General features: G+C 33.5%; 1 protein-coding gene across 2 annotated transcripts; it reads left to right on the top strand.

Annotated features, from left to right (window-relative positions):
- The first annotated feature begins 580 nt into the window (after positions 1–580).
- On the top strand, positions 581–12,621 carry LOC110644887 (probable alpha-mannosidase At5g13980). Of its 2 annotated transcripts, XM_058147514.1 has the most exons (29): positions 581–999; positions 1,115–1,198; positions 2,226–2,314; positions 2,482–2,656; positions 2,767–2,886; positions 3,055–3,141; positions 3,233–3,304; positions 3,766–3,879; positions 4,867–4,967; positions 5,061–5,154; positions 5,252–5,419; positions 5,495–5,584; positions 6,624–6,689; positions 6,772–6,828; positions 7,026–7,245; positions 7,367–7,506; positions 7,670–7,744; positions 7,905–7,964; positions 8,049–8,120; positions 8,581–8,628; positions 8,839–8,958; positions 9,172–9,237; positions 9,617–9,729; positions 10,395–10,479; positions 10,803–10,913; positions 10,988–11,083; positions 11,324–11,371; positions 12,016–12,084; positions 12,161–12,621. In XM_058147514.1, the coding sequence occupies exons 1-29, from the start codon at positions 793–795 to the stop codon at positions 12,380–12,382; spliced, it is 3,069 nt and encodes a 1,022-aa protein (XP_058003497.1). In that variant the 5' UTR covers positions 581–792; the 3' UTR covers positions 12,383–12,621. The 2 variants fall into 2 exon arrangements, with proteins under 2 accessions (XP_058003497.1, XP_058003498.1); XM_058147515.1 differs by lacking the exon at positions 8,581–8,628 and having other exon boundaries at positions 584–999.
- The last annotated feature ends 665 nt before the right edge of the window (positions 12,622–13,286 follow it).

Genomic DNA, 13,286 nt, shown 5'->3' with positions numbered 1-13,286 from the left:
TATTTTCATTTAATTTGCATTAAAAAATAAAATTTATTAATTTTAAAAATAATTTAATATTGTGTGTTTTAAAATTTTTAATAAAGTAATATAAATATAAATATATTAAAAAATAAATAAAATTTATTGTCTTAACTATATTAATTATATTTTTTAAAATTATATGAAAATAGGATTTATGGGATAAAAAGAGTGTTATCATTCATTGGTTTGACATGATACATCTAGATTAGTTAAAATTCAATACTGCACCACGCATAGCCTAAGGGTTAACTTTCATCTCGGTTCGATTTCTCGTATTATATCAATATAATTATTAAATATTATTTTTATTTAAAAGTGTAATGAAAAAAATTTATAAATTATTTTTATTGGGTGCCACGGAACCTTTTTTATTATAATAATTTAGTTAAATTAAGGACATAATCAATTACTATAAAGTCCTATCTTTTTTTGCAATTTAAAAAAAAAATTCACTTCTCTAGCATTATTGAATTACTATTGTTGTTGGAACCCATGGGAGCATCCCACTTCATATCCAAGTCCTCTTATTATATAGTACCCAGCAAATTGTTAATAATAATAATAATTTATTACTTGCCTGAATGGAAGCTCCATTTTAGTTGACAAAGCTCAGTATGTGTAAAGTCTTCGAGGCTTATCCATCGGACGGCGTCTTTCTTATCTAAGGATTCACTCAGATTATACTTCCATTTCGTTGTAACCCAGAAACAAACGTCTCTGCGATCAAGTGAATTGCTGCCTCTTTCTTGGCCTTGCTTGAAGCTCAAAATGGAGATTGGATTGTTGTTGTTTTCTGTGTTTCTTTTTCTGGGTATTGCGATTTCATGGGTGGAATCCAAGTACATGGTTTATAATACTTCACAAGGCATTGTTCCTGGTAAGCTTAATGTTCACTTGGTTGCTCACACCCACGATGATGTTGGATGGCTAAAAACTGTTGATCAGTACTATGTTGGTTCCAACAATTCAATTCAAGTAATCCCTTCTCTCTTCCTGTGCATATAACGCTTTGGTATATATATAAATATATATGCAGTTATGGATGAATACTAACGAAGAGTTTTTTTTTTTTATGGTTGTCAATGTGTAGGGTGCTTGTGTGCGAAATGTATTGGATTCCCTTATTCCTTCTCTTTTGGCTGACAAGAATCGCAAATTCATTTATGTTGAAATGGCAAGTATCTTTCCTATTTTTCTAATTAATGAAACTGTGGCTGGTTGCTGAGAAAATGGTGGAAAAGGGAGGGGAAAAATCAATAAGTCAACTATGTTCAAAAAATTGGAAAATTTAGAGTGTGAAATTGTTTGGACTGTACTTGTGCATATCTGTTATCAACCACGTTGTTGCAGTCAAATGGTTCCCCAGTAAATGCAATTCAGCCATGATTCCATGATCCTTTCAAATATCTTTATTCTGTTTTCCCATGTTTTCCAGTAGTATTTTAGTTTCTAAGTTTTAGGAGGTAGTACCTCCATTCTGTTACCATGTTCTGTTCTGGTTTCCCTCTTTTGGAAGGTGATTATCACACCAGCTGCTATGTAAGATGGCAGAATGAAATTAAAAAAAGAAGAAGAAAATTTCCAGAGTTGTTGAGTACTTAACTCGAGATTTTCAAGTTCTCTCTAATGGGCTTGAGCCATCACCACCATAGGTCGCAAAAAGAAACCATCCCTTCAACCCTCACTTCCCTGTACAGAAAATTACACGCATAGACCCATAACCAGATCCATTTCAAGGGACCCTAACAATATCCAAAGCCTCAGAAATGATTATTCTGTTCCTGCATTGCCTGGCAACAAGGAGGAGCATTAGGCTTTTGTACACTGGAAGGAGTATGAGTGGACTAGAATAATAGTTGAATAGGTAGTTAAAATGGGATGTTCAAACCCTTCCTGTCATACCAAATTGCACCAATGATCTGTGTTTATAATCACCATAGTACATTGTCTTGAAATTGCAAGGTTCGTGCTCAATTAGTCGTCTATTTCTTTGTTGCTTTGGGAAGGCCTCAAAGCGTAATCATTTCCAATTTTGGTGCCATCGCTAGTCAGTCATCTGTTGCATAAGAACTGTGGAACCCCATCATATAAGCATGAGACATAGATTGCCAACTTGCACTGTATGGTGTGGTGTTATCCAGCCCTTGTAATCTCTAGATTTTTATCACATAAATGATAGTATTTCTTCCTTGATTATATAGGCATTTTTCCAACGATGGTGGAGAGATCAGAGTGAGGCTATGCAGCAAATTGTCAAGCAACTTGTGAGCTCGGGTCAGCTAGAATTCATGTAAAGCACACTGTTAAACCAACCAACCTTTGTAACAATATCCATATTTTGGATCTCAAGAGTTGATTTGTGATTATTCTTCATTTTCATCATCTTGTTGCTTGGTATGTTTGTAACTCTTTTGGAATCTTAGAACCTGTTGCTCTGTCTCTCACTGTGTGTTGCAGAAATGGAGGTATGTGCATGCATGATGAGGCAGTGACTCATTATATTGACATGATTGATCAGACAACTCTTGGGCATGGTTTTATCAAAAAGGAATTTGGAGTGACTCCAAGAATTGGTTGGCAAATAGACCCTTTTGGACATTCGGCAGTGCAGGCTTACTTGCTGGGAGCTGAAGTATGTTTTCCTATTTTAACTTCAACCACATCTGCAAAGTTTAAGATTGTTTCAATATCTTATCCAGCTACAGTAGTGGACAACAGATTGATGTAATTAATCTGGTGTAGGTTGGATTTGACTCTCTTTTCTTTGGCCGGATAGATTACCAAGACAGGGCTAAGCGTCAAAGTGAGAAGAGTCTTGAAGTTGTCTGGCAAGGTTCCAGCAGTCTTGGTTCATCTGCACAGGTGAACTGAACAGATTATTTAGATTTAAGCAGATATGCTAGTGGACTTATTATCCTTGCTTTGAATTTTGTATTACATTGTGGAATCTTTCTTTTTCTTTCTTATTATGTTTATGTTGTTGTGGGACAATTCTTCATGTTACTCTAAGCTTCTTCTTTGTCATTGTAGATATTTGCCGGTGCATTCCCCAAAAACTATGAGCCTCCTCCTGGTGGTTTCTACTTTGAAGTCAATGATCCCTACCCAATTGTTCAAGTAAAGCACAAGAAAAAGTTGATTACTTACTAGGAGTCTGTCAAATGTTCATTAGTCTGCAACACTAATATTGTGTTCTTTTCCATGGAAGGATGACATCAATTTGTTTGATTACAATGTCCCAGACCGGGTCAATGACTTTGTTGCTGCTGCAATAGCACAGGTAATCTCTTCATGTAGGGACGTTTCCTAGCTGTTAACTCTGAATTTTTTTTTCATTTCATGGTGATTATTTATTTTGTGTTGATGCTAACAAAATAATGATCTATACTACTATATTTCTGCTTAATGCGGCTCCTAATTCTAAAAACAAATGTTTGAATACTCTGTTAGTCCTGTAGATAATGAAACTTTGTAGCATTGCTGTCTTATACATTCAGGGTGAAGGTCTTTTAGATGCTAGTTTTGAGTTTGACCTCATTTAGTAGGGTATTCTTTTGTGTGTGTGCCAAAGACCATAATGGCCACTGGTGTGGCTTACCTGAGACATTTCATAACTTTTTTAGATATATGGATATGTTTGCTAAGATGTATTCATTCAAACTAGAAATGTGGGGAAATTTTGTATTCTATTCACAAAGGCCTTTCATAAGTTAAAGTTAACAGCAACCAATCCATTCTCAGGCTAATATAACTCGAACAAATCATATAATGTGGACCATGGGAACAGATTTTAAGTATCAGTATTCAGAGACATGGTTTCGAGAGATGGACAAGCTGATCCATTATGTTAACATGGTAAGCATTCCATAAAACCTTCTTGGTTGTTTCTTTAGCTGATTATTAAGTCATCATTATCATTATGTAAAACCTTTTGTGTCTTGTGTTTCCTCAAAATGGTGATCATTTGATAGTTGGTTAAATGAATGCCACTTGGATCAAAATCCTCATTTATGCCATGTGACAAAATGAAATTAGATCATTTCAACTGAGCACTCAAATATTGATAAAGATGGATGGCAGTTACATATGTTGATACTGTTGGAATCTCTTAAAAGGTACATGTCTCATCTCGTCATGGAGCCCTTGATATTGTCATTGCAAGGTTCAAGTAACTTTTTGGTGGAACCTTATGGATTAAAATTTGCAAATCGTAAGAGTCATGGATTGGTCAATGTCAAGGGGTTTGTGATATCAATGCCATTGTTCTCATGATGGATTAATCTTTAGAGATGGTGATAGCTCCTTGGAATTCTTTTATTATGATTTTTTCAATCAAAATTTAACATTCTAGTGTTACAAATAAATCTACTTTTGCAATCCCATGGGATCTCAAATCCTTGTTCTCAATGGGAAGCTAGGATATTTGGTTTGGGGGGCTGAGTAGATCATCAAATTTTGTTTTAAAAATTAGTGTTAGAATGATTAATATTTATAATAAACTTTATGCAACATAATATAATTAAATTTGGTTAAATTAAAGTGTCACAAATTGAAGAAAATATTTTAAAGAAAAATTATAATAAACAAATGAAGTTTAATGATTTAGATAAGTAAAATAATTCAATCATTATTTTGATGAAGATATATTATAATTAAATTTTGGAATGTAATTATAATAAGATTTATTTGTTTTAATAAATTATTATAATAGGAAACTAATCTTGAAATTAGGAGTTATTATTTATTTATATGGAAACTTTAAACTGCACCCCTGCCGATTCTATCTCATCTTATTCTCTGAAGTCTGTTAATTCTAAATGGCCTGGTTTGACTACTTTCTAGGATGGACGTGTGAATGCTCTTTATTCTACCCCATCCATATATACTGATGCAAAACATGCTACAAATGAATCCTGGCCAGCAAAGACTGGTGACTTCTTCCCGTGAGTTAAATATCTAAATGTCATTATAATCTGTTTGCGGCTTGCTTCTGCACTTTGAATAACTCTCAGAATTTGAAACATTTATAACTCCAGGTATGCAGATCGGGCAAATGCGTACTGGACAGGATACTTTACAAGTAGACCAGCCTTGAAACGCTATGTTAGGATGATGAGTGGCTACTACTTGGTATCCATGTGATTGTTTTAATTTGTTTGAAGAAATATTCCATCATGATCCAGCAGCAATATCTCAGGCTGTGATTTTATATTTCTTATTTAAATAGGCTGCAAGGCAACTAGAGTTCTTTAAAGGGAGAAGTAATACAGGGCCAAACACTGAATCATTGGCAGATGCTTTGGCAATTGCTCAGCATCATGATGCAGTTACTGGTACAGAAAAGCAGCATGTGGCTAATGATTATGCAAAGCGACTGTCAATAGGCTACACAGAGGTGAGTATTACTTTGTGTGGTAACTTTGGTGTTTCATTTTGTTTTACATGCTAATCGCTTGGTCATCTTTTGCAGGCCGAAAAATTAGTTGCCTCTTCACTTGCTTGCTTGGCTGAGTCAACATCACATAATGGATGTCAGAGTCCAGCTATAAAATTTCAACAGGCAAAAATTATAAATCTCAGAGCTTGAATAGTCTACATTTCCATTGTTTTCTAAGAAGAATGAATAATTCTGAATCCCTTTTCATCATAAGCTTCTTTCTTAAAAATATATGGTACATTGGAGACATTTTATGTAATATTTATTTTGGTATCTACAATATTGAACTCTTTTATGTGGTTACGGTGATGATACTCAACTCAACTCAACTAAGCCTTTATCCCAAAAATTTGGGGTCGGCTATATGGATTCGCTTTTTTTTTCTCTATTTTTTTTTAATTTAAATCCTGAATGTGTAATGCTTCTATGTCATGCTACTACTCTCTCCCCAAGTCAATTTAGGTTTTTTTTTTTTTTTTTTCTCTCATCTCTAGCTATAATGTCTCTCTACTTGTCTAGAGCCTCTCGTCATGTTTACGCTTCACACCCCAAACCACCTCTCTCTCTTCTCTCTCTCAACTTATCTTTTCCACCACCTTTTCTCTACTTCTCTCTCACTTTTTCTTTTATAGTATTATCTAGTCTAGTATGACCACATCCACCTTATCATCTCTCATCTCTATCTTCTTTACTTAGATGCTCTTTTCTCTTTAACAACTCACTCATCACTAGCATATATATATATATCATATATGGAAAAAATTTTTTTTTTTTTTTTTTTTTTTTATTTTATACAAAAAATCAAAAAAATAAAACTCCACTTCAACCATCCCCTTTAATCCCTTCAATCAACCCCCCCCTCTCCCATCCTCCATCCCCCCCCCCATCTACCCTAAGGATAAATGAAATAAATCAATCACTGATTTGAAATTTTTGAACTGTGGACATTATAACCTTCTTCACCATAGCTTTTTAAAGTCACATTTGCCATGGAGAGGGTTTCTAATAATTTAAATATTGAACTTAGCATTGTGCACTAATTGCATGGCAATTGGCCATTTTATTTTTCTTTGTCATTGAAATTCAAGCTAAACTGGATTTTCACATGTGGATTTTCATTCTTTCTTTCCTTCTTTCTCTCTTCCCCCTCCTCTTCCTCCAGTGCCCACTGCTGAATATAAGTTACTGTCCTGCATCAGAAATTAATCAGTCTCATGGGAAAAACTTGGTAAGTAATGTTTCCTTCATTGTAATTGACTTGGAGTTTCTTATTCCATGTTGAAAATTTTCATTTATGCATCTTCTCATAGGTGGTTGTGGTTTACAATTCTCTTGGATGGAAGAGAGATGATGTAATCCAAATTCCAGTGAGTGCTTCTGTTTTGGCCTTTGTGCTTAATATCCTGAACTTCAGTTTGTATGCATGATTAATCTGGACTGAGGCAATATATTTTTATAGAATATAATTTTTTCATTGGCACGTTACATTTAGCTCGGCATATGCAGATTGGCTTATGTGGCTTGTGTTTCATTTCTCAACTTACAAGATACTAATCTGCTGTAGGTTATCAATGATGACGTTGTAGTGCGTGATTCTGAGGGAAGAGAAGTTGAATCACAACTTATTCCTCTAGCAGATGTTTATGTGGCCCTAAGGAACTCCTATGTTCAGGCATACTTGGGTAAACCGCCAATGGATACACCCAAGTATTGGCTTGCATTTACGGTATCTGTTCCGCCTTTTGGTTTCAACACTTACACAATCTCAGGTTCCAAAAGTGGAGGTTAGTTTATGCAGTTAGTATCTTTTGGAATTAATCTTGTCAACTAGAACAATGTTGAAGTTCATTTCTCTTAGTTATTGATTTTCATCTGTCATTTTAATGGTTTTTTTTTCAATTGCAGGTGCTCATTTAACCAAATCATCTGCATACACATTTCGAAGAAGTGAGCAATCTATTATAGAAGTTGGTCGAGGAAATTTGAAGCTTGCTTTTTCGGCAGACAAAAGCAAACACACTAATTATATTAATAGCAGAAGCTCAGTACGTAATGAACTAAATAATGCTTTTTAATCCGTGTTTCTTCTGAGCCAATTTTGAGATTCTTAGTATTGTTCTTGCATCTTGTTGTAGCAGTTCTTAGTATTTTCATGAGGTGATACAGAATTGTTTGTGTAGCTAATAAATGTGTTCCTGACTTGTGAAGGTTGAGGAATTGGTTGAACAGTCATTCAGTTTTTATGCTGGATATAATGGAACTGGAAATGATAAAGATCCACAGGTATGCATACTGGACAGAAGTTCTTGCAATTTTATCTTTTGTTTTCTGGCAAATATTTTTTTACCTCAGTTTGATTGCAGCATTAAATTATCCCATTTTCCAAGTTCATGTCTCATATTATGCATTCTTTTCTGCCCCATCCCCGACTCCCTTTTTCAAGAATGCTGGAGCATATATCTTCCGACCCAATGGGACATTTCTCATAAAGCCTGAAGGACAGGTTTGCAATGCCTTCTAAAATGATTCTCCACATGAACAAGTAATCATATGCTTACTAGTTAGAAAATTTTGTTCAAAATTCCAGATTCCGTTGACTATCATGCGTGGGCCTATAGTAGAAGAAGCACATCAACAGATCAATCAATGGATATATCAGGTACCTTTCAATATAACATGGTTGTTTGCATGTTTATCATGTTTCTTTATAGACTTTTTTCTTTTGTTCCACAATTAGAGACTGTACATGCTAAAGTTCAAAGGATATTAGTTTAAAAGAAGAATCAACGAGGAATTCAAATTTCTAGTCAAACTTAAGCCTAATGGACCACAATTAGCTAGAAATTATAAATTCATTTCTTTTAGTAAAGTTTGGAAAATTCTGAATGTATGAGTTTAGAAAAATCAACAAATCATCTGTGTTATAAATTCTCATAGTTTTAACTACAAGTCATGATTGGTAAAGAGTAGGCTATATACTTGGAACTCTATCTGCTTGTGGAACTTCAGGGAATCTGTAGGAGAGTAGTTCTTTGGTTTACACACATAATTTTTCCTCATAAAGATCAAGCTTCACGTTACCCTAAATTAATATTGCTTTGTACATGTGTGGCGTGCAGATCACCAGATTATACAAGGGGAAAGAGCATGTTGAAGTTGAATTTTTTGTAAGCTTAGTAGATGGGCTGCTTTAGTCTTAATTCTATTTAAGCAATTTAGCTTGTTTATATATATATATATATATATATATATATATATATATATATATATATATATATATATCTTAGTGGTGGAATTTTGGGTGCAAAAGAATATATATGTATGCTGCATCTTGCTGCACATTCCATGTGGTGCATTGATGGTACCTACCATACCAGGTTGGGCCTATACCCATTGATGATGGAATTGGAAAAGAAGTTGCAACACAGATTACAACTACAATGGGGACCAACAAAACATTCTATACAGATTCTAATGGACGTGATTTTATCAAAAGAGTAAGTTGAATTTGTGCTATTCTTTTTGCACTATACCAAGTCAGCTGGATTTTTATTCTGATGATCAGAATGGTTATTGGCTTAAAGTTTTAATTTGTTCTCAACTATGCCCTCATAAACTTGAAGTAGGTGGCACCTACATGCTTTTTTGTTATGATTGTTCCCTTTCTAATTTTGAGAATCAAATGAAGCAATGAATTTTTCTGTTTCCAGATTCGTGATTATAGGACAGATTGGGACCTGGAAGTGAACCAACCAGCTGCTGGAAATTACTATCCGGTATGTTTCTCTAACAGCAAATGTTTTGCTTAACCGGGGAAAGACTTCAGCTTTGCTTTAACATCAACACTATCCATCTTTTAAATTAGAAAGAGAGCCTGTGTTCTGCTTATAATTGATAGGGATGAGTTTTTTCTTTCTTTCTTTTTTTTCTTTTTTTTTTTGCTTTTTCATAGACTGAATCACTTGGAAGTGCTGAGGAAGAAATTTTGCTGTTGTGTGTGTAATTTTACCATGCCTTTTGCTCTTGCTTTTAGCTTGTCCATGTTTTGCTGTAAGAATGTTCACCATTATCCTAGTCAATGATAAGTCACTTAACTTCCATAAGTATTCAAATTTCCTCCTTTAACATCCAATTATCATTATGTTTGTGATTCAGATTAATCTTGGAATTTACACCAAAGATGATAAAAAAGAATTTTCAGTTCTGGTGGATCGAGCTCTTGGAGGATCTAGCTTAGTGGATGGACAAATAGAGCTGATGCTCCATCGGTATGTTATCACTTTTCTGATACTTGACCTGCCATGCGTCTGAGCAATTGTTATACTATCTTGAAGAATCACTCTTAGTTAGTAGTCAATGGATTTCTCTTTATTTATTTTTTCCCCTTTTTTTGTGGGGGTGGGGTGGGGGGTTGTCTTGTTTTGTTTTTGTTTTGAAAAGGAAAACATCATCGGTATATGGTACCAGAGGGATGCAGACCATGTACAAATGAGATATTATACAGTTGGATGGCAATTTATAAAATTTACAACATCAAAAACATTCACAAATATCCATTAAACTGAAGTCTTATACTTGAGCATTTACATATCAGTCCCAACTCCTAAACCATCAATGAAAGGGCAGAGATTTATCCTCTCCCTCATAGGCCTTCATTTTACATTCTCTCTCCAAACTGTCCAAAAGTAGTTTAAAGGTTATGGAGTCATGGAGATGGAAGTTAAAATGCCACTTATATGAGGTGTTTTTTTGCAACATATCTTCTGCAAAAAATCATGTTTTAATGTATGGAAATGGATAAAATGCTTCCAGTATCCAAGAGTTATGTGCTTCTATAGCAATTATTAAAAATGTAAATGAGTGCAATTCTTGTCCATTATGCTTATCACACAATATTATCAGAGTCACAATTGGTACTACTCTTTTGATGCAGGAGACTGCTACTTGACGATTCCAGGGGTGTTGCAGAGGCTTTAAATGAAACAGTTTGTGTTCTTGATCAATGTAAAGGATTGATAGTAAGCACATTTCACTGTATCAAATACAAGTACAGCAATTAGCTAATTCTTCAAAAAATTCTGTTTTTACAATTTGAGACCCTTGTTGCAGTTTGATTGCTTGCTTGCTTCCTTAACAAATATTTAACTGTTTTCACCTCATATCATCCTTGTTATTGGAAGGAAAATGCTCTTGGATTCTTTACATGTGAAACTATTATTTTGGTCCTTTTTATAATTTGATTGATAATTGCCAGTTGCCACTAATGTCCCCCTTTAAAAAAAAAAAAAAATCTTGCATGCTTAAAAAATTAACATCTATTAACTGACTATTATTTTTGCAGATCCAAGGAAAATATTATTTCAGAATTGATCCTTTAGGAGAAGGTGCTAACTGGCGCCGTACTTTTGGCCAGGAGATATATTCACCTCTCTTACTGGCCTTTGCTGAAGAGGTAAAAATAAAATTAGAATTAAATAAAACAACAGTCTTGTTAATTTGTTTCTTAAAAGTAATTTCTTCTTGCAGGATGGAGATAACTGGATGAATTCTCATGTAACCACTTTCTCAGGCATTGATTCCTCCTATAGTTTACCTGATACTGTTGCAGTTATAACTCTCCAGGTAGATGGGGCCTCATTGTTGTGAAAGGCATTATTGTTTATTGTTTCCTTATTCCCTTGCATAGTTGACTTGGTAAGACAAGGAACGGCAATTTTACCTGAATGTAGCACCTTAATAAACAGCTGCTCCATAGTATGGCTTGAAAGCAATAACTAATTAGTTGTTTGGTGTTGGCCCTTTCTTTTCTGAATCAGTGTATCTTCCTTGCTAATAGTCCTCTCTTTCTCCTGAAATATGCAGGAGCTTGATAATGGAAAAGTTCTACTTCGTTTAGCACACTTATATCAGGTTTTAATTCTCTCGCACTCTAATCTTGTTTGTGTTTGATGCACCTCGTTTATTGATGAGATTTTAGGAATCTTTACATCATTTTTTCATCTTTATTTGAATTACATACTGTCATCATCTGAGCATAATTGGGCAGTTTGATTTCACTGATGGCCATCAAACTTATCATCAATTTCAACATGACCGCTAAATTTCAAATTGTATCATCAAAATCACTCAACTTAAAATTTTTGTTTTAATAGTCAATATTGCTAGATCTTTGGTAGAATTTCAGCCATTTCTTTGCAAGACAACGAAGTCAAATTTTCTAATGTAGTTTTATGGGACTATAGGCATATCATACTTGAATATCAAAATGATATAGCCAGCAACTTGCTGTTATTGATATTGTGTTGCTCATTAATTCTACACCAACTGAGAAACGGCTGAAACAAGCAGTATTCTCTATGAAGAATCTCTCTTTTTCACTCTTCTGTGTCTTTCATGAACATGATTGCACATACATGATTTCAATGACAATATTAGCAAACATTTGACAGGATTGATTATTCATTTATCTGTCCATCTATTTGAATTTCTAAACTCCATATATTCGTTTTGATTTTGAAATGTCTATTTGCTCGGATTCATGAAATAATGTGCAGATTGGAGAGGACAATAATTATTCTGTGATGACAAGTGTAGAACTGAAGAAGTTGTTTCCTGGCAAGAAGGTAGAAGCAATGATCTCACATCACACCTAACCAGGCTACTAGCTCTAATAATGTTTTGTTTCCATCTTTTATTCAGATTCACAAAGTGACAGAAATGAGCCTATCTGCCAATCAAGAAAGAGCAGAATTGGAAAAGAAGAGACTTGTCTGGAAAGTTGAAGGCTCAGTTATACAAGAACCATTGCCGAGGGGTGGACCGGTTGATCCTGCAAAACTGGTTGTGGAACTTGCCCCGATGGAAATTCGCACCTTTCTTATTGATTTTGATCAGAAATCCCACCTTGTATATGATGTGTAATGGCAGTGAAATGTTCCCTGATGAAGTTCTTGCTAATTCAGGCATAGCATTGTGATTTCTGGTATCTTTTTAAGCTGATATCTGTACTCTTACGGTCACAGAGGCAATTTGCTCACCATGTACGCCTTGTATTATAAAGGTTGTGTCGGTGTAATATGATCACTTTGTACATTCCATCTTAATGGAATGAGAATATGAGAATAAATTTCAGAGGTTCTGATTATTTATGTTGGACATCACTGTCAAGGTTTTTTTTATTTATTTATTTTTTAAGTGTGGATCAAATAATATGTAAATAGAGGGTTATGAAGATTAAAAAAAATTATAAGAAAAAAAATTTTCTATTTGGAAAAAAAGATAGAACAATTCCTATCTAGGTGTAGAAATAACACAACAAAAATGATTTGTGACTTTGACTTTTCATATTTCATAATGTATAGATATTTAATATATCTGTTTTAAATGGTAGTTTTAATAATATAACTAATATTTTATCCGTGTATTACATGGATTATTTCTTATTTTAAAAATATAAATTTATATATATTTTTGTATTTTATATTTATATAATTATACTATAAAATTTTATTAATGATAAAATTTTTAATTAATTGTAATTTTATTTTAAGTATGAATAAACAAATAAATTGATTAATATATTATTTTTAAATTATGAATAAAAGCTAGCTATGATATTTATGCTTTCTAAATATTAAATGAATTCAAACTCTAAATTTTTTTATATTTTAAGCACAATATATTTTTATACATACAAATAGATGAGATTTGATAAACAATTTATCAAATATAAATATCAAGATTTTGAAAAAGAATAATTGAAAATATAATTATATAAAGAACAATTAAATTATTGAAATCAACAAGTGAAAAGAGGAAGATTTTA

Source organism: Hevea brasiliensis, chromosome 1 (genome assembly GCF_030052815.1).
Source record: "Hevea brasiliensis isolate MT/VB/25A 57/8 chromosome 1, ASM3005281v1, whole genome shotgun sequence".
Taxonomy (NCBI): domain Eukaryota; kingdom Viridiplantae; phylum Streptophyta; class Magnoliopsida; order Malpighiales; family Euphorbiaceae; genus Hevea; species Hevea brasiliensis.
This window is presented reverse-complemented; position numbering and strand designations above follow the sequence as displayed.